This window comes from Sorex fumeus, unplaced genomic scaffold, assembly GCF_029834395.1.
Source record: "Sorex fumeus unplaced genomic scaffold, SorFum_2.1 ptg000098l, whole genome shotgun sequence".
NCBI classification, from domain to species: Eukaryota; Metazoa; Chordata; class Mammalia; order Eulipotyphla; family Soricidae; genus Sorex; species Sorex fumeus.
Window position 1 is genome coordinate 64,123,281 of NW_026606155.1, and position 23,637 is coordinate 64,146,917.

The 23,637-nt window shown below is 46.5% G+C and overlaps 2 protein-coding genes across 2 annotated transcripts in view; one reads left to right on the top strand and one right to left on the bottom strand.

The window, feature by feature from the left end:
- AP4S1 (adaptor related protein complex 4 subunit sigma 1) overlaps window positions 1–23,080 on the bottom strand; it is a 53,451-nt gene extending 30,371 nt beyond the window's left edge. Inside the window, exon 1 of the mRNA XM_056133423.1 lies at window positions 22,855–23,080. The gene's annotated coding sequence lies outside the window, so the exon portion shown is untranslated. The remainder of the gene's footprint in view (window positions 1–22,854) is intronic.
- STRN3 (striatin 3) overlaps window positions 21,829–23,637 on the top strand; it is a 75,092-nt gene continuing 73,283 nt past the window's right edge. Inside the window, exon 1 of the mRNA XM_056133422.1 lies at window positions 21,829–22,656. Coding sequence (XP_055989397.1) covers window positions 22,348–22,656 — 309 coding nt within the window. The 5' untranslated portion in view covers window positions 21,829–22,347. The remainder of the gene's footprint in view (window positions 22,657–23,637) is intronic.

Below are 23,637 nucleotides of genomic sequence, written 5' to 3' on the forward strand. Positions count from 1 at the left end.
TGTGCCGCTTGGCTGATGTTTGGTGTTATTAAAACAATGTCATCAGCAAAGCGGAGGTAGTGTACTTGCTGACCATCTATCTTCACTCCCATTCCTTGCCATTCCAGTCGTCACATGATGTTCTCGAGGTTGGCACTGAAGAGTTTCGGTGAAATGGTATCACCTTGCTGAACCCCTCTCTTGGCATCAATGATTACTTCTTTGTAGAATGGTGAGATCCTGGTAGTGAATCCATAATACAGCTCACAGAGGATCTTGATGTATTGAGCTTGAATGCCCTGATTGGCTAGGGCTTCAATGACCACTTCCATCTCAACAGAATCAAAGGCCTTCTTTAAATCAATGAACGTTAGACAGAGCGGCATCTTGAACTCCCGAGAAACCTCAATGAGCTTGGTTATCGTGTGGATATGGTCAATGGTGCTGAATCCTTTGCGGAACCCGGCTTGCTCGCATGGTTGTCCTTCATCTAGTGTTCTGCTAATCCTATTTAGGATGACTCGGGTGAACAACATGTAGATGATAGACAATAGGCAGATCGGGCGATAGTTGCCAATGTCATGGATGTCTCCCTTCTTGTACAGTAGTACGGTCCTGCTGGTTTTCCATTGGGATGGAACCTTGCATTCAGACAGGTAGAGTGTGAAGAGCCGAGCCAGTGTATTGATGAGTACTGATGGTAAGTTCTTCAGGTGTTCAGGTCTGATTTTGTCTGGGCCAGGTGCTCTTTGTTTCTTTACCGATGAGATGGCATGTTGGATTTCGGAAGGGAGAACATTGGGAACGACATATCCATCATGTGGAATGTGGTATGTCGGCAAGTGGACATGGCTGTCGAAGAGATGTGAGTAGAAGTCATGGATAATCTTCTCCATTGCCCTTCTGGAAGATGTGATAGATCCATCAGGTGTGATAGATCCATGTGTCAGATCCTCCTAAATTAACCGCTGAAAAATCATCATTATGAAAATTAAAGAGTATATAATCTTATACTCTGGATTTCGGGCTGGAGTGATAGCATAGCGGGTAGGGTGTTTGCCTAGCATGTGGCCGACCTGGATTCGATTCTTCCGCCCCTCTCAGAGAGCCGGCAAGCTACCAAGAGTATTCTGCCCGCATGGCAAAGCCTGGCAAGCTCCCCATGATGTATTTGATAATGCCAAGCACAGTAACAAGTCTCACAATGGAGATGCGACTGGTGTCCGCTTGAGAAAATCGATGGAACAACAGGAGGACAGTGCAGTGCAGGATACTCGGGATTTCAATTGCCATACGAAGGAAAAAATGTTGCCTTAAAGGTATTCCTGGCTGCAATAAGAGTTAAGATGATATGTAAAAAAACAATCCCAGAGATTTTATATCAAGGGATCAAATTGGTTTCTACATTCCAAGCATGATATTCATTCCCACTGTTTTGATGGCAGGGAAGTAGGAGACTATACTCAGAGCTATAAATATAAATATGCAAAAATCAAAATCAAAGCCAAGGAAGAACCACGAAGAACAACTCTATTGGGAGAAACATTAACCAAATGGTGTTAGGATGCTTAGAGATCAAAAAAAGAGAATTTGGAAGCTTCACAATACAATATGAACAGATCGATGTCCCAACACTGCATGCTGTTAATGTAATATAAACTTAATGTCTCAAGAAAAGACTCAAAGGAGACAGAGAGATAGTACAGTAGGTAAGGTGTATGCTTTGCACACGGCCAAACCAGGTGTGATCCCTGGTATCCCATATGTTCCCCTGAGCAGACCAGGAGTGATCCCTGCATGCTGAGTCAGAAGTGAACCCTAAATACAACCACGTGTGACCCAAAGACCAAATAAATAAATAAACCAAAAAATTATTAAAAATTGAGGCTGGAATGACTCAAGTAGATATAGAATTGGTTATGGTTTTCATAATTCAGTTGGTATATTACAGGGCATCAGAATGGCAGTCTTTACAGATTATCATATCCAAGATGACAAATTCCAACATGGCTGCCAGCTGTGACTTATTGTCTGAGCTGCTGTAAGCACTGTTTTGGGAAGGATTCAGATGCTGTTTGTAGGTTCTGAACAAAGGATGCCAGGAATGATTAGTGATGTCAGTCATGAGTTAGGGAGCAGAGTATGGCTCACATGCATCTTGTATCTGTCATCCCTGATGTACACGACCTTCATTTTGCAGATGGAAAAACTTCTTATCACGGCAATAGATTTAAGTGCTGAATTTTGGTCTCATGACTAATTAAATAATGCTATCTTTAATTCACCATATTGTCTCCTTGCCTTACTCCATGTATTAGTGTTGTTAAATGAAAATTTAAGTTTAATACATCAGCTTTAGGTAACTTCAGGAATTATCACATATGTTTTTACAAATAATAAACACAGAACATGCCGTAATATTCCAACTCTTGACCTAAACCACATCCACCTTCTATAGACAGAGCCAAAGTATTTAAGATAGGTATAAATCTTTCTTTTCTAGACATTTATATGTAAAGATGAATGAACAGCAGCCTTAATTTTAATTTTATTTCGACCACATTGGCCAGTACTTGGGGTGGGGGGTCACTTCCTGGCAGTGGCTTGGGGGACCATGTAGTAGTGCTGAGGATCAAACCGGGGTCGACCACATGCAAGGTAAGCACTTTAACCTTTTTGTACTACTTCTCTTGCCCCTTCTACCTTATTTGCTTTCATTATGTTTTGGGACATCTGATCAGGACATCTTATTATCTCATTCCTACTTTGGACAAACTGGCAGGCTACCGAATGTAGCCTGCCCACACGGCAGAGTCTGGCAAACTCCCCGTGGCGTACCAAATATGCCAAATACCAGTAACAATGATGGGTCTCATTCTCCTAAATAGCCTTGAATATAATCTCAGGGTTAGGATGAAAGAGACGTTACTGGGGCCTGCTCGAGGCAATCGAAATGAATGTTTTGGGAGCACATCCGGCTATACTCAGAGCTTACTCCTGGCTCTGCACTAAGGGATCATTCCTAATGGGCTCAGGGGACCTTATAAGGTGCCAGGGATCAAACGTGAGTTGATGTTCCAGTGTCCTACCTGCTATACTATCTCTTTGGCCCAATTCTACCTTTTAATTTAAGCATTTCAGTTGTGGGAATCTATCCAAAGGCATAATTAAAATACTATATACCACATTTGTCAGAAGTGATCCTTGAGCACAGAGCCAGGAATAGTCCTACCCCTCAAATAAAAATAATGTATGTGAAAATGTTTATAGCAATATCATTTATAAGTGAAAAATGAGACAAGTCCAGATACTATAAACTGAGAACTAAATGTTAAATTAATAGCAATTTGATCTATTTTAACCACTGAAAGAAAGATTCAGGGATGGGGGATAGATCAAAGGGATAATGTGTGTGCTTCATATACTGGGAGATCCTGCACTGCCTGAGCTCCTTGAGCACAGCTGGAGCTGCCCTGAGCACTGCTGCGTGTTACCCAACAAAAAAATAAATAAATAAAATAAATAAAGGGACAGACTTACAGAATTGGAAATCACTTAATCACTTAACTTCCCGTTAGTCGTCGATTTGCTCGAGCGGGCGCCAGTAACGTCTCCATTTGTCCCTGTCGCGTGCTAGTGTAGCCCAATGGCATCTCTTCGCTCCGGGAACATGGAGGGCCTCAAACCGATCGTTCATGACCTTGACAAAGAAGTCTGACCATCTGGTAGGTGGGCGGCCACGCGGTCTCTTGACATCCCGTGGAATCCAATCAGTAACAGCTCTAGTCCAACGGTCGTCTTTAAATCTCATTACGTGACCAGCCCATCTGATTTTCGACACCTTGGCAAATGAGACAGCGTCCCTGATCCTTGATCGTCGACGGATGTCAGAACTCCGGATTCGTTCTCTCATTTGAGTGAAACGTGATATTCCAAGCAGAGCTCTTTCTATTCTTCTTTGGGAGACCTGAATGGCGTTCTCATCTTGTTTGCGTAGGGCCCAGGTCTCTGAGGCATATGTTAATGCAGGAAGAACAGTGGAATCAAAGAGATGTGCCCGGAGCCGGAGGTTCTTCGTCCTCTTAGCTATTTCTTCGACGTTCTTGAAGGCGTTCCAAGCCGCTCTCTTCCTCCTGCGCAGTTCGGGTGCCAGGTCATTTGTCATGTTGACCTCTCGACCTAGGTACACATAGCTGTTGCATTCGGAGATGGTCGTTCCATTGAGAGCGAATGGGGCGTCAGGAACAAGGCTGTTTCTCATAAACATTGTCTTCGTAAGATTCAGCTGTAGTCCTACCTTTCCACACTCACGGTCAAAGTCGGCCAGCATTTGTGCTGCTTGGCTGATGTTTGGTGTTATTAAAACAATGTCATCAGCAAAGCGGAGGTGGTGTAGTTGCCGACCATCTATCTTCACTCCCATTCCTTCCCATTCCAGTCGTCGCATGATGTTCTCGAGGGTGGCACTGAAGAGTTTTGGTGAAATGGTATCACCCTGCCGCACCCCTCTCTTGACATCAACGATCACTTCTTTGTAGAATGGTGAGATCCTGGTAGTGAATCCGCAATACAGCTCACGGAGGATCCTGATGTATTGGGCTTGAATGCCCTGATTGGCTAGGGCTTCAATGACCGCTTCCGTCTCAACAGAATCAAAGGCCTTCTTTAAATCAATGAACGTTAAGCAGAGCGGCATCTTGAACTCCCGAGAAACCTCAATGAGTTTGGTTATCGTGTGGATATGGTCGATGGTGCTGAATCCTTTGCGGAACCCTGCTTGCTCACATGGTTGTCCTTCATCTAGTGTTCTGCCAATCCTATTCAGGATGACTCGAGTGAACAACTTGTAGATGACAGACAATAGGCAGATCGGGCGATAGTTGCCAATGTCATGGATGTCTCCCTTCTTGAACAGTAGTACGGTCCTGCTGGTTTTCCATTGAGATGGAACCTTGCATTCAGACAGGTAGCGAGTGAAGAGCCGAGCCAGTGTATTGATGAGTACTGACGGCAGGTTCTTCAGGTGTTCAGGTCTGACCTTGTCTGGGCCGGGTGCTGTTTGCTTCTTTACTGACGAAATGGCGTGTCGGATTTCGGAAGGGAGAACGTTGGGAACGACATACCCATCCTGTGGAATTTGGTATGTCGGCAAGTGGACATGGCTATCGAAGAGATTTGAGTAGAAGTCATGGATAATCTTCTCCATTGCCGTTCTGGAGGATGTGATGGATCCATCAGGACGTCGGAGGGCAGTCATCTTGGTCTTATAGTTGGCGAAGGACAGGCGGGCGTTACGAATACTTTTCCCGGCTTCTGCCGCATCTACCAGTACTTCTGCTCTTCTCTCTTTGAGGTCTTCCTTGATCGCATCTCTGCACTGCTTTGCAAGCTCGGATGTTAGCTTGCGGTTGCCTGAGGCATGCGCCAAACCACGCTGGCGAATTAGCTCAAGAGTTTTCGAAGATAGGCGACTTTTTGTGGCTATCTCTCTCTTGGCGTTCCTCGCACATTCATGGAGGTGCTGAACCAGTCGATCGTATTCCTCGTCAATGTTGTCAACAATGGCATCTTCCCATGTTGCCGCAATAGTACCAAAGAGTTCCCAGTTGGTGGTCGTTCTGGGAGTTCTCTTTTTGAACTTTGCAGCCCTTTCTCCCCGCTCTGTGAAGTAGAATTTTGCACGAAGGAGACGGTGGTCCGATCCCGTTCGAAATTTTGGGACAACAGCGACATCAGTCAGGCAAAACCGTCGATTGAATATGATGTGGTCTATTTCGTTGTGGAATCGTCCACCTGGAGACTCCCATGTCCATCGTTTAGATTCTGCCTTCTGGAACTGTGAGTTACCATGAATGGTCTTGGTCGACATGATGAACTCAGACAGTCTCTCACCCTGTTCGTTCCATTCTAGGCCATGGGTTCCGATGTGAAGTTCTTCAGCTGATCTTCTCGGTCCTATCTTGGCATTAAAATCACCCACAATGATCTTGTAGAAGGTGTGGTCTTCTTTATAGAATTTCTCTAGCTCCATGTAGAACTTCTCGATTTCTCTTTCATCATAATGAGATGTTGGTGCGTAGACAACGAAGATAGAAACTGCAGGCAGTGAGCCACATCTATTCAAATGTAAACGTCCGATTCGGGTTGTTAGGCATTCGAATGAATCAATGCTCTTGGCCAAGTTTGTGTTGATAAGGACACCGACGCCTCCAACACCTCTTTTATCGCATGTTCCGAGGAACAATTCTTCTCCAGTGTCGAAAACGGCATGGTGAGATTCATGTCTTCTTGTCTCGGTCAGACCAATGATGTCGTACTTGATCATTCGCGCTTGTACCATCAGGTCCTCGATGGATGCATCTGATGCTAGCGTACGTGCATTGAAAGTACAGACGATCATTTTTGTCTTCCTTCGTTGTGGCAGCCTAGGTCGGCCTTGAGATTTTGTTGGCCTCTCCTTTCTCATCCTTCTCAGTGCTGCCATGTCGGTGAAGCCTTCAGGGTCAGGTGAATGAGACCAGTTGTAGTTACTGGTTTTGGCATATCGAATACACAGCGGATAGCTTGCCAGGCTCTTCCGTGCGGGCGGAATACTCTCGGTAGCTTGACACTACTTCCACTACCCAGCCGTCGCCACACTCCAGGACGCTTTCCGGACCCGCGCGGCAGCTCCGGCCGAGACCCACGCACAACTGAAGACCCACAGAACAAGGTAAGCGGAACTCTCTGAGACCTTGGACTCCAGGCTCGGCGGACCCAGGGACAGAGCTTCTCTGCTTGCTCCCACCACCACAGGTGACAAAGGGATTCTAATCAGGAGCCCCACCCTACCCTGCCCTGTCTGCTTCCATCAACCACCCAGGGATCGAATTGTGCACAGGAGACCCACCCTACCCAGATAAATACCCCACTGGCAGACTTCCACTCTTGACACTACTTCCACTACCCAGCCGTCGCCACACTCCAGGACGCTTTCCGGACCCGCGCGGCCGCTTGCGGCCGCGCGACACATCATAAGACACTAAATACCCGTCTTCTGGAATTGTCGTACCATATTTGATAGGGTTCAAATATGGTAACACCTACAAGGGTGATTAGAGGTCACCCCAAAAGCCTCTACAGAATTGGAAAATCTAAGTGAAATTATGTTGATTCACAAAACTAGAACACCAAATTCTAGGCCCATGTGGATTACAACTATGGAGAAGGAACATCTAAATAAAGATTAAAAAGAGATCAGACAGATGAACCTTGAAAACACTGTGGCAAGTGAAAGAAGTCAGTCCCAAAGAAAAACATATGATATGATTCCCATATATGCCAAATATCCAGAACTGGCAACTCTGTAGGAACAGAAAGCAGGTTAAGGGTTGCCAGGATTGGAGATCAGGGGGTGAGGACTATGAGGTTATCCTGATGGCTGTACAAAAAATGTAAGCATATGAAAGTTACTGAATTGGGTATTTTATAGGTGATTGTGTGATGTGAGTTTTCTCAATAAAACTATTTTAAAAAGACAATTTGGAAGGGCATTCAATGGCTAAAACTGGAACAATATAAACAACTAATAACATACTTATTGGATTATAATCCAAGAATAGGAGCAAGAGAGTACAGAGGTTAAGATGCTTGTATGACATGCAGTTGACCCCTTTTCCATCCCTGGCATCATATAAGATCCCCCTTCCCATTTGAAGATGAGCTGGACTTAGTAACTCACTTCCAAAGAATGGAGTATTAAATAGATTGTAGCAACTTTATGGCTGAATAACCTGGCACTCTTCACTTTAGGGGAGTGATGAAGGCTACTACTCCCTTCACGATGTCATATCATATGCTGTGACTTGATAGGAAAGGAATTTCACTTCTGTGCTACACTCCCCCAAATCCTAATCCCAACCTAACAATGAGGAGAAACATTATATTAAACATCTACGGCAAGGCACATTCTCAAAAACATCTGGAGAACCATCAGGGTCATGAAAAACAAGGAGAGACAAATTATTTGCAACCAGAGGAGATTAAGGATAATGATGACTAAACACAACATGATGTCTTAGAGAGAATTCTAGGCCCTCTTTGCACTGTTTAGAAGACTTCCAAAATTATATAAAGCAGAGGTGAGTTGGAAGCTTTACCAAAAAAAGAGCTATTGTATTTTTATGGGTTGTGGTTGGTTTTGGTTTTGTTTGGGATCCACACTCGAAGATGCTGGGGGCAACACCTAACTTTGTACTCTGGGGTCACTCCATATGGTGCTCAGGGGACTATGTGGTGTCAAGGATAGGACATGGGCTTCCTAAATGCAAAGCATGTGCTCAGTCTGCTGCACTATCTCTCTGCCTACTCAGAGAAGCCCAGGCAACCTTCAGGGCTTGCAAACAGGGTGAGAAGGAGGACAAAGAGGCTCCTCCCCACTCTGTGCTCAGGGGTCACGTGTTGCAAGAGAGTAAAGCCTACTGAGCTATCTTTCCATCCTCAAATATTGATTTTTTTTTTTGAGAGGGGTGGTGGTGTTCGGCCCATACCAGCAGGAGCTAATGGGTTATTTAAGCCTGGCTGTTTTGAGGGGAACATGTGTGGTGCCCAGGAATTGAAAGGGTTTGTAGCCAGAGAAGTCTCACTATAATTCCTTACCTTCAGTACTCTCCTCTCAGCCCTGGCTATTGTGTTTTTTTTTTATTTGGGGGTCACACCGGCGATGCACAGGGGTTACTCCTGGCTCATGCACTCAGGAATTATTCCTGGTGGTGCTCAGGGCACCATATGGGACGCTGGGAATTGAACTCGGGTCAACTGCGTCCAAGGCAGACGCCCTATCTGCTGTACTATTGCTCCAGCCCAGCGATTGTGTTTTTAGTTTGTTTGTTTGGTTGGTATTTGGTCCACATCTGGCTGTGTTCAGAGCGTACTCCTGGATCTGCACTCAAGAATCACTCCTGGTGGGGTTCAGGGGACCTTCTGTGGTGCTGGGGATCAATCCTGGGCTGGCCTCATGCGAGGCAAGCTCCTACCTGCTATACTATCTCTCCAGTCCCTTGTTGTGTTTTTGATGTTCAAGTGTCAGATTTTTTTTATCATAAGTGGTAAGATGAACTAATGATTTATTATTTATATATTTGGGGGCCTGTTCAAAAAACTGAGGATGAAGACTTCATACACTATGAACATGACATTGTCTGAAAGTACTTTGTTCTACTTGTATTCATTAGTCATCGTGTGAGTATGGAACGGGGGTTGGAGGAACTGAGAACAGACTGTCCATCAGTCATCTGACAGGGAGGCCTGGACTAACAGTTCTGGTGCTGGTGGGCGGTGTAGGCACAGCCACAAACCTGATGGCTGGAGTTCACAGGCACTGCGAATTATCCCTAGCTTATCTCCCACTGTTCTTTTTATTTATTTTTGTTTTGGGTAAACTTGGCGGTGCTCTGAACTTACTCCTAGCTCTGTGCTTGGAAATTACTCCTGGTGGGGTTTGGGAGACCATATGAGATGCCAGGGATAGAATCCTGGCTGCCTGCATGCAAGGTAAGCGCTCTAACTGCTATATTATTGCTCTGGCCACAGCTCTCCCACTGTTCTTACGTTAAAGTTTTTGATCTCTGCTGAGAGTAATCTCGAAGTCCCAAGAACAAAGTAAACAGACCCTGAGCATGACAACCCCCCACCCCCAAAGGAAATGGGCATAATTTATTATTATTATTATTATTATTATTATTTGCTTTTTGGGTCACACCCGGCGATGCTCAGGGGTTACTCCTGGCTCATGCACTCAGAAATTACTCCTGGCGGTGCTCAGGGGACCATATGAGATGCTGGGAATTGAACCCGTGTGGGCCATGTTGGCTGCGTGCAAAGCAAATGCTCTACCCGCTGTGCTATCGCTCCAGCCCCGAAATGGGCATAATTTAAGGTGCCAAAAATGAATGTTCTATGGCTAAAAAGATAGTGCAGGTGCTTACTTTGCACAATGCCAACTTTGTTCAATGACCAGCACTGCATATGTCCCTGGAATTCCTGAATACCATCAAGAGTGATTCCCTGAGTGGAGTCAAGAGTAAGTCCTGTGCATAGCTGGGTGTGCTCCAACCCCTGCAGCCTCCCCACCCCCCATCCTGCAAAAAAAGGAAAGAAAAATGATGAAAGTTATATTTCTAATTGCAAATTAATTTTGTAGATAATTTAAGAATAAACATAAAAATTATAGTATCAAATGTCAATTCATGGATCAATTTGCTTACTTAATTAATGGGACTTTTTTTTTTTTTTTGCTAGTGACATGGCCACACTAATTCAACTGAGTAACTAACACTCCCAGAGCTGAATGGTGTGGTTGTTAAGTGATCGCCACTGTTGTTACTAGCTTGAAAGGCATTGTTCACTCTTTGTAATACAATGTGCTAATATAACTGCACAAACCCATTTCTATGAGAGAACAGTAGAAAACACACACTGTTTCCTAACCAGACAGGTGTTGCTCTTTACCTACAACGATTCAATCCTCATAGTATGAAACTATGATCACAGATGCATAATCACAGTGAGTATAAATACAGCTCACTTTATTTGGCAATTTCGATCTTGACACTGCAACAAAGGCACAATTATTACAGATTAATTGACTGAACTTAATCTTTATTTTCTTTTTTAAAAAACTTATGATTGAAGCTAATGGTATCTTCAAAGATGTCACGCCACTGACCAAGCAAGTGAAAACAGAGATAGACAAATGGGACTATCTTAAACTAAGAACCTTCTGCACCTCAAAAGAAACAGTGACCAAAATACAAAGACAGTCTACAGAATGGGAAAGGATATTCTCCAAATACACATCCGACAAGGGGTTGATATCAAGGATATACAAAGTACTGGTTGAACTACACAAGAAGAAAACATCCAACCCCATCAAAAAATGGGGCGAGGAAATGAACAGAGACTTTCTCAAAGAAGAAATTCGAATGGCTAAAAGGCACATGAGAAAATGCTCTACATCATTAATCATCAGGGAGATGCAGATCAAAACCACAATGAGATATCATTTCACACCACAGAGACTGGCCCACATTCAAAAGAACAAAAGCAACCTGTGTTGGCGCGGATGTGGAGAGAAAGGGACCCTCCTTCACTGCTGGTGGGAATTCCGACTGGTTTAACCCTTTTGGAAAACAGTATGGACGACTCTCAAAAAATTAGAAATTGAGCTCCCATTTGACCCAGCAACACCACTCCTGGGAATATACCCCGGAGAGGTCAAAAAGTATAGTCTAAGTGACATCTGCACTTGTTTGTTCATTGCAGCACTGTTTACAATAGCTAGAATATGGAAAAAACCTGAGTGCCCGAGAACAGATGACTGGTTAAAGAAACTTTGGTACATCTACACAATGGAGTGCTATGTAGCAGTTAGAAAAAAATGAAGTCATGAAATTTACATACAAGTGGTACTATATGGAAAATATTATGCTAAGTGAAATGAGTCAGAAAGAGAGGGACAGACATAGAAAGATTGCATTCATCTGGGTAACATAAAGTAACAAAATAAGAGACTAACACCTGAGAACAGCTGTGATAAATACAAGGTTGTTCACTCCATGGCTTAGAGGCCAGCTGCACACTCTAGGGGTAAAGGCAGCTCAGATAGAAAAGGGAGCACCAAATAAGGATGCTGGAAAGATCTGCCCAGGATGGGAGATGCCTGCTGAAAGTAGTCTATGGACCGAACATGATTGCCACCCAATGTCTCTTCTGCAGACCACAGCACCCAAAAGGAGAGATAGAACAAAAGGGAGTACCCAGCCACAGAGGCAGGGTGGGATGGGGGGTGGGGGGTGGGAGGAATACTGGGATTGGTGGGGGTGGAGAATGGGCACTGGTGGTGGGATGGGTACTCGATTATTGCATAACTGAAACCCAAGCACAACAACTTGTAAGTCTACAACTGTACCTCATGGTGTTTCAGTAATTAAAAAAAAAAACTTATGATTTTATTTTATTCTTAATAAGACTACAGACTTTTAAAAACAGGAGCAACTTTAGCCATCAGCAGGATGACTTCTCCATGGGTCTCAAGGCATCTTATTCTTACTCTTGTCTTCCTTCATTCAGACAGTTCCTGGAATAATTTTTTGTTTGGTTTTGGTTTGGGGTTACATTTGGCTATGCTCACAGCTTACTTCTGGCTCTGTGCTCAGGGATCACTCCTGACTGGGTTCAGGAGACCAAATAGAGGTCCCGAGAATTGAACCCCAGTAGGCCACATGCAAAGCAAGCTTCTAACCTGCTGTACTTCACTCCAGCCCCAGATTACTTATTTTAGCTGAACTTCACATGAAGCCGAAAATGTCTCAGAAGAAGCTCAATGAGGTGATGCTGAGGACTGAAAACCCCATAGCACTGGATTCACTCCAGTGTATTTAACATTTATGAATTAGAACTAACTTTACAAATCCTTTTTTTCCCCCAAAAAAATACCAACCAAATTCATTTAATGGCAGCTGGTAATCATTCAAATTAGCACTGATTATTTTCAAAAGTATTATACTGCGGCTGGAGAGATAGTATAGTAGGTAGAGTTCTTGCCTTGCACATAGCTGACTGAAGTTCGATACCCGGTACCCCATATGGTTCCCTGAAGCCCCGCCAAGTGTGATCCCTGAGCAGAGAGTCAGGAATAAGCCCTGTGCACTTCTGGGTGTGGCATCCAAACTAAAAAAAGTATTATACTAACTACGCTATTAGTTCTCCAAATGGACCAATGAGATACCAAGAGCCACTGACCTCTCCCATGAGACTTGGTTTTGCACTATCTTTTAAGTCCAGACGTAGGTTAAAAAAAACTAGGTTTCAGGGACAGAGAGATAGTGCAGTGTGTAGGACACTTGCCTGGCATGTAACCAACCAAGTTTGATCAGCCCTAAATATTTTCAGGAATGATCCCAGAACTCAGAGCCTTAAACATTGCCAGATGTGACCCCAAAAACCAAAAAAAGGAAAAAGAGCTAAGTCTGGAAACAAATTTGTTGCTTACGCTAACAGATGTTTAACCTGTCCTTAGCTCTTAAAAAATCAGAACAAGGGTGATAGAGCTATAGTACAGTGGGTATGGGATTTGCCTTGCATGGAGTCAATCCAGGTTCAATCCCCGCATCCCATATCCCGAGCAATGCCAGAAGTAATTCCTGACTTCAGAGTCAGGGGTAACCCCTCTGCATCGCTGGGGATGACCCAGAAAAGAAAAAAAAATAAAACTGAGAACAGGGATGTAGAAAGCACAGTTGCCTGGAGCACGGGCTGTGCAGGCAGGAAGCCCAAGTTCTACCTCCAGCACCATGTGGTCCCCCAAGCACCACCAGCAGTGACCCCTGAGCACTGAGTTGAGAGAGTTACCTGAACATTAACCCCTGTTTCCCAAAATCAGGACAGCAAGAATTCCTAGTTGAGTGGTCATACCTAGTGGGTCTCAGGAGCCACTCCAGGTTTGGTGTTCAGCTCTCCCTAGTAGAGCTCAGGAAACCATGTGGTGCTAGGAATCAACCTCAGAGCCTCACACATGCAAAACCCACTCAAGGCTTTATTACTGAACCACTCCATGGTTCTCAAAATTGGGGACAGGGGCAGTGAGAACCATACCAGATAATGGGGCTACTCCTGCTCAGGGGATGCTATGCAGTGTCAGGGAACAAACAGGGATCTGCTGTGTGCAAGGCAAGAGCATTAACCCATGGTACTCCCTTCAGCCCCAATTCCCAAGTTCTTAAGTCTGATTTGTTTTCAGTTCAGTTACCCTCCCTTTCTGGTTCTAATAAATAAAACATACTTGGAAAATGCTGCCCAAGGCAAATATTCAGATAAGTATCTAAATTTAGTATCATTCTCATTCTGATCAGATGTCAGGGTGGCCTGCTTGGCTGAACCTCTGCCCCAGAAGCACTTTTTGCTTTTCTGAATTTCATAATAGAGTAGTGTAATATATCACTCCTCTCACTGACAATGTAAATGAGAGATTAAAGTCAGACAAGAGTCTGCCAACCATAGCCCAGAGGATAGTTATGCTGAAGTTTACACTCACTCAGATCTTACACTGTCTGAATAGCGAAAAGGCCACCATTACTTTAGTAGTGGTCAAATAAAAATATTTCAATATCAGGGCTATAATAAACAATTTTAGGTTAAGAAGCAAAAATAAATAAATAAATAAATAAATAAATGGAAAATGCCCAGAGTGAAGTGCAGCAAGAGAGCCTTGACAGAGGCAGAGTTGTTTGGGGCTCTCTGATTGCCGCCACAGAAGCAGAGAATGGTTAGACAGACCCACTCAAAATCTACAGGTGGGCAGGACGAGGGTGCAAAAGGCTGGCTGATCATGTGCTTTCCATGCAGGAGCTCTGGGCTCCATTCCTAGCACCAAATGGTTTCCTAAGCACTGTCAGGAGCAACCTACCTCCAAGCACTGAGCTGGGAGTAAGTAGCCCTGGAACACTAATGACCCCAAACCAATCAAACAATTGTTGTTTCCCCAGCATGACCGGTTCCCCAAGCCCTATCAGAAATCTTCCCTGAGTACAGAGTTAGGAGTGAGCCCTAAGGATGGCTGATTGTGCCCAAACACCACCTATAAATAAATTAAGAAAACTGTGATGAAGGAGTTAAAGCGCCTGCCTTGCATTGGCTGACACTGGTCCTCAGCACTGGGTGTGTCCCCCAAACTAGTAAAGTTTAGGTAAGGTGTTATAGTATTGTTAAAGTTTATGCTATTGATGTACAAACTTAATTGCACCCTTTCCCCCCAACAAAGTGCTCAAGACCCTCCACCCTTGTATCCAGGTCAACTTCAGTCACCTCTCCTTCCCTGCAGTGCTCCGCAGGGCAGTGGTTTTGTAAACCAAAGTGTGGTTGCAGGGCATTATCTATTCCCTTGTTTTCTCTCTGCTGTCTTCCAGGTTTGTTCTGTTTAAGTGGGGCCACACCCAGCGATGCACAGGATCAGGTATTTGGGGTGTGGCACCAGGGCTAGCTCATGGGAATGTGCTGGAGAGGAATTGTGGGTGTTAAATATGCTAAGCATGTCCTCTCTCACTTCAGTCATGTCCCTAGACTGGTGTGAGTGTGTGTGTGTGTGTGTGTGTGTGTGTGTGTGTGTGCTTGAACATATGCCATCTCTTCTCAAAGATTTCGCTGGGCTCTAATAATTGCTTGTTCATATATACATATCTGTATATGTATATATACATATCACTTGATCACTTGACATCCCATTACTCATTGATTTGCTTGAGTGGATGCCAGTAACGTCTCCATTCATCCCTGTCACGTGCTAGTGTAGCCCAATGGCATCTGTTTGTTCTAGGAACACGAAGAGCCTCAAACCGATCGTTCAGGGTTTTGACAAAGAAGTCTGGCCATCTCGTAGGTGGGTGTCCACGCGGTCTTTTGACGTCTGTGGAATCTAGTTGGTAACGGCTCTAGTTCAGCGGTCATCTCCAAATCTCATCACGTGTCCAGCTCATCTAATTTTCGACGCCTTGGCAAATGAGACAGCATCCCTAATTCTTGACTGTCGACGGAGGTTGGAACTCCAGATTCTTTTTCTCATTTGAGTGAAACGTGATACTCTAAGCATAGCTCTTTCGATTCCTCATATACATATATGAGTATATATGTGTGTGTGTATGTGTGTAAACACTATAAATCCCTCCAAGAGGCTGAATTACTCTAGAATGAAATAGAAATGATTTCAAATGGGTAACTGTTATCAAAATAGTGATAGGAGGGGCTGTAGCAATAGTACAGTGGGGAGGGCATTTGCCTTGCTCATGGTCAACTGGGTTCGATCCCTGACATCTCATATGGTCCTCCAAGCACCACCTGAAATAATTCCAGAATGCAGAGCTTCTTAGCATCTTTGTTGATATATACCCAAAAAGCAAAAAAAGAAAAAAAAAGAAAAGAATACTGATGGGATAATTTTATTTATTTCCATATACCCTTATATTTGCCTTGCACATGGCCGACCCAGGTTCAATTCCTCCACCCCTCTCGGAGAATCCAGCAAGCTACCGAATCCTGCATGGTAGAGCCTGGTAAGCTTCCCGCAGCGTATTTGATATGCCAAAAAAGGAACAACCAGTCTCACAATGGAGACATTACTGGTGCCCGCTCAAGCGAATTGATGAGCAACAGGAAGACAGTGCTACAGTGCTACCCTTATATATTCACAGAGAAGTGGAAACCCTTTCTTATTCCACTTGTGGAATAAAGGCTTGTGGAAGTGACTAAGACCTCTTTTCTTTATTTTATTATTGGGCCAGACCCAGTGGTACTCAGGGTTTACTCCTGGCTCTGCTCCTGGTGGGGCTCAGGAGACCATATGGGTGCTGGGGTTGAACCTAGGTTGTGTGTGAGCATCTTACCCACTGCACTCTCCTCTGGCCAACACTAAGAACTCTATCTTAGTTTTCTCCCTGTTGTTTCCCCCATCACCCTAAAATAGAAGTAATATCTTTCCAGAGATTGGAAATGATGGATACAATTAGTGTTGATGAACCAGTTTGAGCTCTTTGTTAGAAGAATGTTAGGCTCACAGTGAGACAGAAAACTGGATGGTTGGGTAATGATGGGAACCTTACTTCTTTAAGGCAGGGCTAAAACTTTTTTGTTCGTAACTCAGGTGTGCAGTAATTAGGGAGAAGATATTGATCCTTAACTACTAGCACACTTTATTCTTCCTTACTAGGGACCCTAGAACTCAGAGCAGTAAGGATTGCTTTCAACATGCCTGGCACCAGTCACTAGGTTCACCACCTCATGCTTGCCCTGGCTTCTTCCCAAGCCCCTGAGCTGTCTTCTGGGCCCTTCCTCACAGAAGAAGTCAGGACTGTCTCAGCGCTGTGGGCAACAATGGGGTATGAATTCTTAGTTTTGTGCTTGCTGGGCAAAGGTTTTAAGCCACTGAGCCATTTTCTGAGCCTCCCTGATTTTAAAAGCCTGGCACTCCTTAACAACTTTGCTGATATATATGCAGATGAAATACAAGCTCCTTTTTTGGTCTGGTAGAATAAGCACTTAGGTATTTAACATTAGTTGCTGGGAAAGGGGTAAAAAAAAAAAAACCACCTGAAATTCCACACCGATAAAACATGTCTTGTTCTGTTTGGGAGATGCACCCAGCTATCTCTCCAGCCCTTAGAAGATACTTCTAGACAAGTATTCTTGTGGACCACCAGCAGTGTAATGAACTGAAACAATCAGTGGGCTTCAGTAGTGGTTCGGGGAACATGAAGGGAGGATCCTAAGACAACTGTGGAGGGAAGGGGACACTGGTGGAGGGTATGTTGTTGACTCATTGTATGCATGAAATACTACTACCAACAGTACTGTAAATCCTGGGACACAAATAAAATTTTTTTAAAAAGTAGAAAGTGGAAAAAAAAGTAGAAAGCACTGTTTAACAAATCAAAGGAATTTCAAAATCTGTCACTGTCACTGTTCTCCCTTTGTTCATTGATTTGCTCAAGCGGGCCCAGTAACGTCTCCACTGTGAGACTTGTTATTGTGTTTGGCATATCGAATATGTCACGGGTAGCTTGCCAGGCTTTGCCATGCGGGCGACATACTCTAAAAAGGAAAAATATCAATTTATGGCATGAATGTGACTCAGAGACATGTAAAAGGCTGTGCGTTTAATTCCTGATACCAAATGATCCCCCTAGCTTTACCAGGATTTCTGAGCACTGAGCAGTAGTTTCTGAACACTGCTGGGTGTGGACTCCCCCAGAAAAAAAGAGGGGCTGGAAAGCTAGCACAGGGATTAAGGCACTTGACCTGGTTCAATTCCCAGTATCACATATATATGGTTGTGTCAACACTGCCAGGGGTGAGCCTTGAGCAGGAAGTAGCCCCTGAGTATTGCCAGGTGTAGGCCACACACCCACCACACCCCCCAAAAGAATCAAAGGGAGTGGGGAAGGATGAATAGGCCTGATGAAAGAACAGAATAAATGAAATGTTGCAATAATGGGATGAGAGGGAGGAAATGACTCAGCCACCATTTGAGAGGGAGTACTAGTTAGGTGAGTTGTAGGTAATAAAATGGCTTGGGATAGCTCATTACCTACAGAGAACTAGATTCTAGAAACTCACTGCAGAGTGTCCACTCACTGCGGGAGTCATAAACACAAAGTACAGTATCAATACTGTAAAAAATATTTTCCCAACATAGGTCAAAGTCTTGGTGTACTTTCCTCTCAGTATGCTGGTCAGTTCTAAACATTGAAATTTATCTAATAGCTCATATGGTAGTGGGAAGAGCTCATAAAATGGGGCCAGAATTATAACTCAGTAGTAGAGCACATGCTTTGCATGGGTGAAGCTCTGGGTTGATCCTTGGCACCATATAGCCACACACATACAAAGCAAAAAAGATGATACTGAAGAGAAAAATATTTATATTTGTCTAATTATAAGTTATTTATCACATATATATTGAACATCTCACCATCACTGACACTTAATCAATAGCTGCGAATAAGAGGGCCCTGGACCCTGCCTCTCTATGTGGGTACCTGCAGGTAAATGACTATGATCTGGAACAACAAAAACAAAGAAAATATTACTGAATTTTATGGAACCAAATATGAATGTAGACATGTTTGGTTGGAAATTTTAAAAGAGGGAACCTACTTCTACTTGAAATCTCAAATACTACAGTTCGGGAGGGATGCGGACCATACAGAGGATGCAGCGGTATGCTGGTGACTTAAGAGATGGGGATGGTGGTGTGGGAACCCAGACTTTAAATTTACATGCAATGCTAAAGTCTAGCTTTTCTCAAAATTAATCATGAAATTTTGGAGGGTCTTCATCCAGTGGTGCTTGGGATCCTGGGACCACTTCCACTGATACTCAGCACAGCAGTCTGGGCCTCATGGTGCTGGAGGTCACCTGGGCTACACCTTGAGACCCTCCAGGAACATGTAGTGCAAGGGATGAAATCCTGAGACCCCAATCTTTACTTCTATGAGCTATTTCCCAGAGATAATAGGCCCCTAAATAAGGCCCCTAAGACCTTTTTAAGCAGCAAATGACAGGACCAGATCGAAATTTCAGGACCAATACTTGAGCCACCAATGGTAATGGGAAGTGGAAAAAGAGTAAAGGAGGGAAGGTTTAAACTAAGACATGCACCAGACTGGAGAGTGAGTAAAGGTAGTTGGCTTGCATGTGATCGAACCCAGTTTGTTCCTGCAACTGCATGATCCCCTGAGCACTGTCAGGAGTGACTCCTAAGAACAGAGGTAGGAGTAAGTGCTGAGCACTGCAGGGTGTGGCCCCAACTCCCTAACAAAAAAAATAAGACATGTGCCAGAGATGTGGTTCAGTGGAAGAGTGACCCCTTTGCAGCTGGGTTCAATCCCTGGCAATACATACATACAGTCCTTAAGAAATGAATGAATAAATAGATATAATGGAACGGATATGAAAAATGTTACTGAGAAAGACATTGGATGGGGGATAAGTTTGAATGTAGTACCATTTAACAAGGTAAGAGAAGAGTAGCAGAGTTGGTCATCCACCCTTTTAGAAAAAGGCGTGGAATAAAAATGTTTTTTCTCTTTTCTCTTTTTGGGCTTACACCCAGTGATGCTCGGGGGTTACTCCTGGGTTTGCCCTCAGGAATGACTCCTGGTGGTGCTCGGACCATATGGGATGCTGGGAACTGAACCCAGGTGGGCCGCATGCAAGGCAAATGCCCTACCGGCTGTGCTATTGCTCCAGCCCCCAAAATAATTTTTCTTGAACTCAATTTACCAGTGAGAATATTTTCTTCTCGTTGACACTAACACTATAAAGGTCAACTATACCCTGTCACCAATGTTCTTGGTGTATATGGGGCACATAGGACTTCAGGTATCAGAGTATTCTATACCTTAAAGACCAGCGCAAGAGGCTAAGGATGTGACTTGCTGGTAGACTACATGCCTACTATGTGTGGGGCCCTGGGTTAGATTTTGTTTGGAAATAAAAAAACCAGGACTGAACAAGCAAGTTTTATGTTGATTGCTATAAAATGGACAAACAGTACTTTTACAATATGTAGAAATAGTTCCCAATAATAATGTAACCTAAGAGTTCACTTAACGTATAAAAAAATTATGGCATGGTAGGTAACAAGTTCAACACATTCTTCATGAAACTATAGTAACAACAACAAAACCAAAATAGGATAAAATGTACTACTTTATTTCTTTGAAATTAAACCAAGTTTATGTCCCATTAATAAAATTCTATTGCTGGAAATAGATAAGAGTGGATTAGGTTCTTGTTTTGTATGTGGCAGACCTGGGTTCTATTTCCAGCACTGAATATAGTTGCACATATGCACTATGCACTCTCCCCCCCCCCCACAAAAAAAATCCCAACTTTACTTTTAAGAAAATTTTATTGCTAGTAGTGAAGAAAAATTTTAATGCAATGTTTTTATTCTATATATACTCTAGCATGGTAGCACTGTCCTCCCCTTGTTCATCGATTTGCTTGGTGTCTCACAACAAATTGTTAGACTTGTTGTTTCTGTTTTTGGCATAATGTTATATACAAATTCCTATAATTACATTTTTGTTGTTGTTGTTCGGTATTTCCTTTTTTTTTTAGTAGTTATTAACTTTAGGAAACGTAATTATATTTAGACTTTTTTTCTGGCAACCTAGGCACATAAAACACTACGGTATTTAATTGATTAACGAGCGATAGCACAGCGGGTAGGGCGTTCTCCTTACAAGCGGCCAACATGGCCGACCCGAGTTCGATTCCTCCGCCCCTCTCGGAGAGCCCGGCAAGCTACCGAGAGTATTCGATATGCCAGACACAGTAACAACAGAGTCTCCAATGGAGACGTTACTGGGTCCGCTCGAGCAAATCGACGATCAACGGGAGGGCCTTTACCTTTACCTTTACCTTTTATGTGTCACTGTCACTGTCCTCCCGTTGTTCATCGATTTGCTCGAGCGGGCCCAGTAACCTCTCCATTGGAGACTTTGTTGTTACTGTGTTTGGCATATCGAATACCTCACGGTAGTACGCCAGGCTCTGCCGGGCGGGCGAGATACTCTCGGTAGCTTGTGTAACAACAAAATAATAGAAAATCTCAAAAAAATTACTCAACAAAATACTCTGAATTACAATTGGAGACCATTCGTCTCTAAATGTATATTCATGTTTTATGTCTTTTTCTCGATCTCCATCAAAATCCTCTGCTATGAATGACGATATCTGTCAGCGCATTCACTTCCAGAACAAGAGTTAGCCTTCAAAGTGATCTTTCTCCCTCTTACTACCACCACAGTCTTTTTTAAATCGCCCCTTTAATTCCCAAGGGGGTAAAACAAACAAACAAACAAACAAACAAAACACATCCCGTTCCGAACTAAGCAAAAAAAAAAAAAAAAAAAAAACAAGAGGAAAGGAAACTTGGAACGCGTCGCGCGGGCGACCAGAACCGAAGTGAGCCAAAGCAGAGACCCTGACGCTTGGTCCGTCAGTGCTATTGGGAAGGGTCTGCGCTACTTGCCCACGGAGCCGGTCTCCCCGGCCCCGGGACAGCGGAGCAAAGAGCCGGTGAGCAGGCGGAGAAGAGCCAGGGGTCCGGTCCCCCGGGGACGGCCCGAAACACGCCAAGAATGCCAGAGCAATGTCAGGAATCTGGGAGCGCGGCTGCCGGCGCGACACCAGGCGGGTTTCTCGGCCCCAGCTCGGGAGGGCCCGCAACGCCGCGGAGACGCCTGAGGAGGGGGAACCACGTCGGAGAGTCGAGCCGCCCGAGGGCCACCCGCCAGCCGCGTCCCGGGGCGCACCGGCTCCCCCAGAGCGGGCGGCGCCTGAGGGCGGGGCGGCGGGGCGGGGCGGGGCCTCTTCCCCGCCCCTTCACGGCCCGCCGGGCTGCGTCCTCAGCGCGCCTGCGCCGGGGGAGGCCCGACTCCTCGCCGGCCGCCGGGCGTGCGGCGGCGTCTCTACCCGGCATGCCGCGCGGGCGCGAAGGACCTACGTCTCTCCCCTTCCCGGCCCAGCCTCCTCTCCCCCCTCCCGCCCCGGCCCCCCCCTTCCCCTAAAGTGAGTGAGACGGGCAGATGGAGGAGGGACTGTAATGGCGGCGGCCGGCAGCTCCCTGCTCTGACCCGCGGGCCGGCGTACGGCAACGACCTTCCCCTCCCACCTCGCCCCTCTCCCCCGCCGCCCTCCGCCCCGCCGCCCGCGCGGGGCCACCCTCCCCGGCCCTCCTCCTCCTCCTCTCTCCCCAACCCCTAACCCCCTCACCCCCCCGCCCCAGCCGTCGGCGTCTCGCCCTGCGCCCCGACCGGGGCCCCACACACAATGGACGAGCTCGCCGGAGGTGGTGGTGGCGGCGGCGGCAGCGGCGGCGGCCCGGGGCTGGCGGCCCCTCCAAGGCAGCAGCAGGGACCCGGGGGAAACATGAGCCTTTCTCCCGGGGGCAACGGCGCGGCGGGAGGCGGCGGCGGCGGGGGTCCTCCGGCCGCCGAGGGAGCGGCCCCCGCGGCAGGCCCCGAGCTGTCCCGGCCGCAGCAGTACACGATCCCCGGCATTCTGCACTACATCCAGCACGAGTGGGCTCGCTTCGAGATGGAGCGGGCGCACTGGGAGGTGGAGCGGGCCGAACTGCAGGTACCTGTCCGGGCTGGGCGTGCGGGACGGCGGCGGCGGGGTTCCGGGCCGGTGTGAGTGTGTGTGTGTGAGTGTGTATGTGAATGTGTGTGTGTGTGTGTGAGAGAGAAAGTGTGAGTGGGGAGGGGGTGGGGGGTGGGGCCGGGACGCCCCCTCCGCCGGAACTTGGCGGCGGCGGGGAGGCCGACCCGAACCTACCTGCGCGGCTCGGTGGGGGGGGCGGCGGTCCCGGCGACGGCTCGGCGGGCGTCCCCCTCCCCCTTTCCCGCAGAAGCTCGGCCCCCGGTCCTCAGTCGCGGCGCGGTGCGGGCTTCCTCGGGGCAGCCATTTTGGCTTTTAGTATGGCGTCTGCGGGGGCGCCTCGGGAGGCGGCCTGGCGGGGCGGCGGGGGCCCGGCGCGGGGCTGTCAAGCCTCGGCTCGCTTCACTTCAGCGCTTCCGGAGCCGGGAGCCCGCGGACGAGGTCGGGCGTGTGGCCCCGAGTGCCCCTCCGTCCCCTCCTCTCCAACCCCCGGTGCGGACTGGACCCGCCGGGTCGCTGGTCCCGGAGGGCCTCGCCTTAGCGCCCCCCCTCCCCCCAGCTTGACAGCCGCACCGCTCCGGGCGCCCTGACTTTGGCGCCCACCTGCCAAGTCCGCCGGTCTCCGCGCCAACTTGGGGATGTCTTCCCGGCGGCGCTGCCGCCTCCCTCCGCTTCCGTCCCTCTCCGCGCTGCTTGGGCCCGGGGCTCCAAGTGTTTCTTTTTTTCCCGAGAGCCCCTCTCGCCACATCTCTCCGGTCCCTCCTGGCCCCGTCCAGAGCCAAAGCCCCAACTCTTAACGGGGCGTGCGGGGCGAGGGGATCCCGCTCTCGCTGTCCGGACCCACGAGGGGGAGGGAAGCCCAGTGCAAGGTCCCCCTGACCCTTCGAGCACCGAGCAAGAGGGGCAACCGCCGCCGCCGCCGCCACCTCTGGGGGGTTAAACTCTTGGAGAAACTTCTCG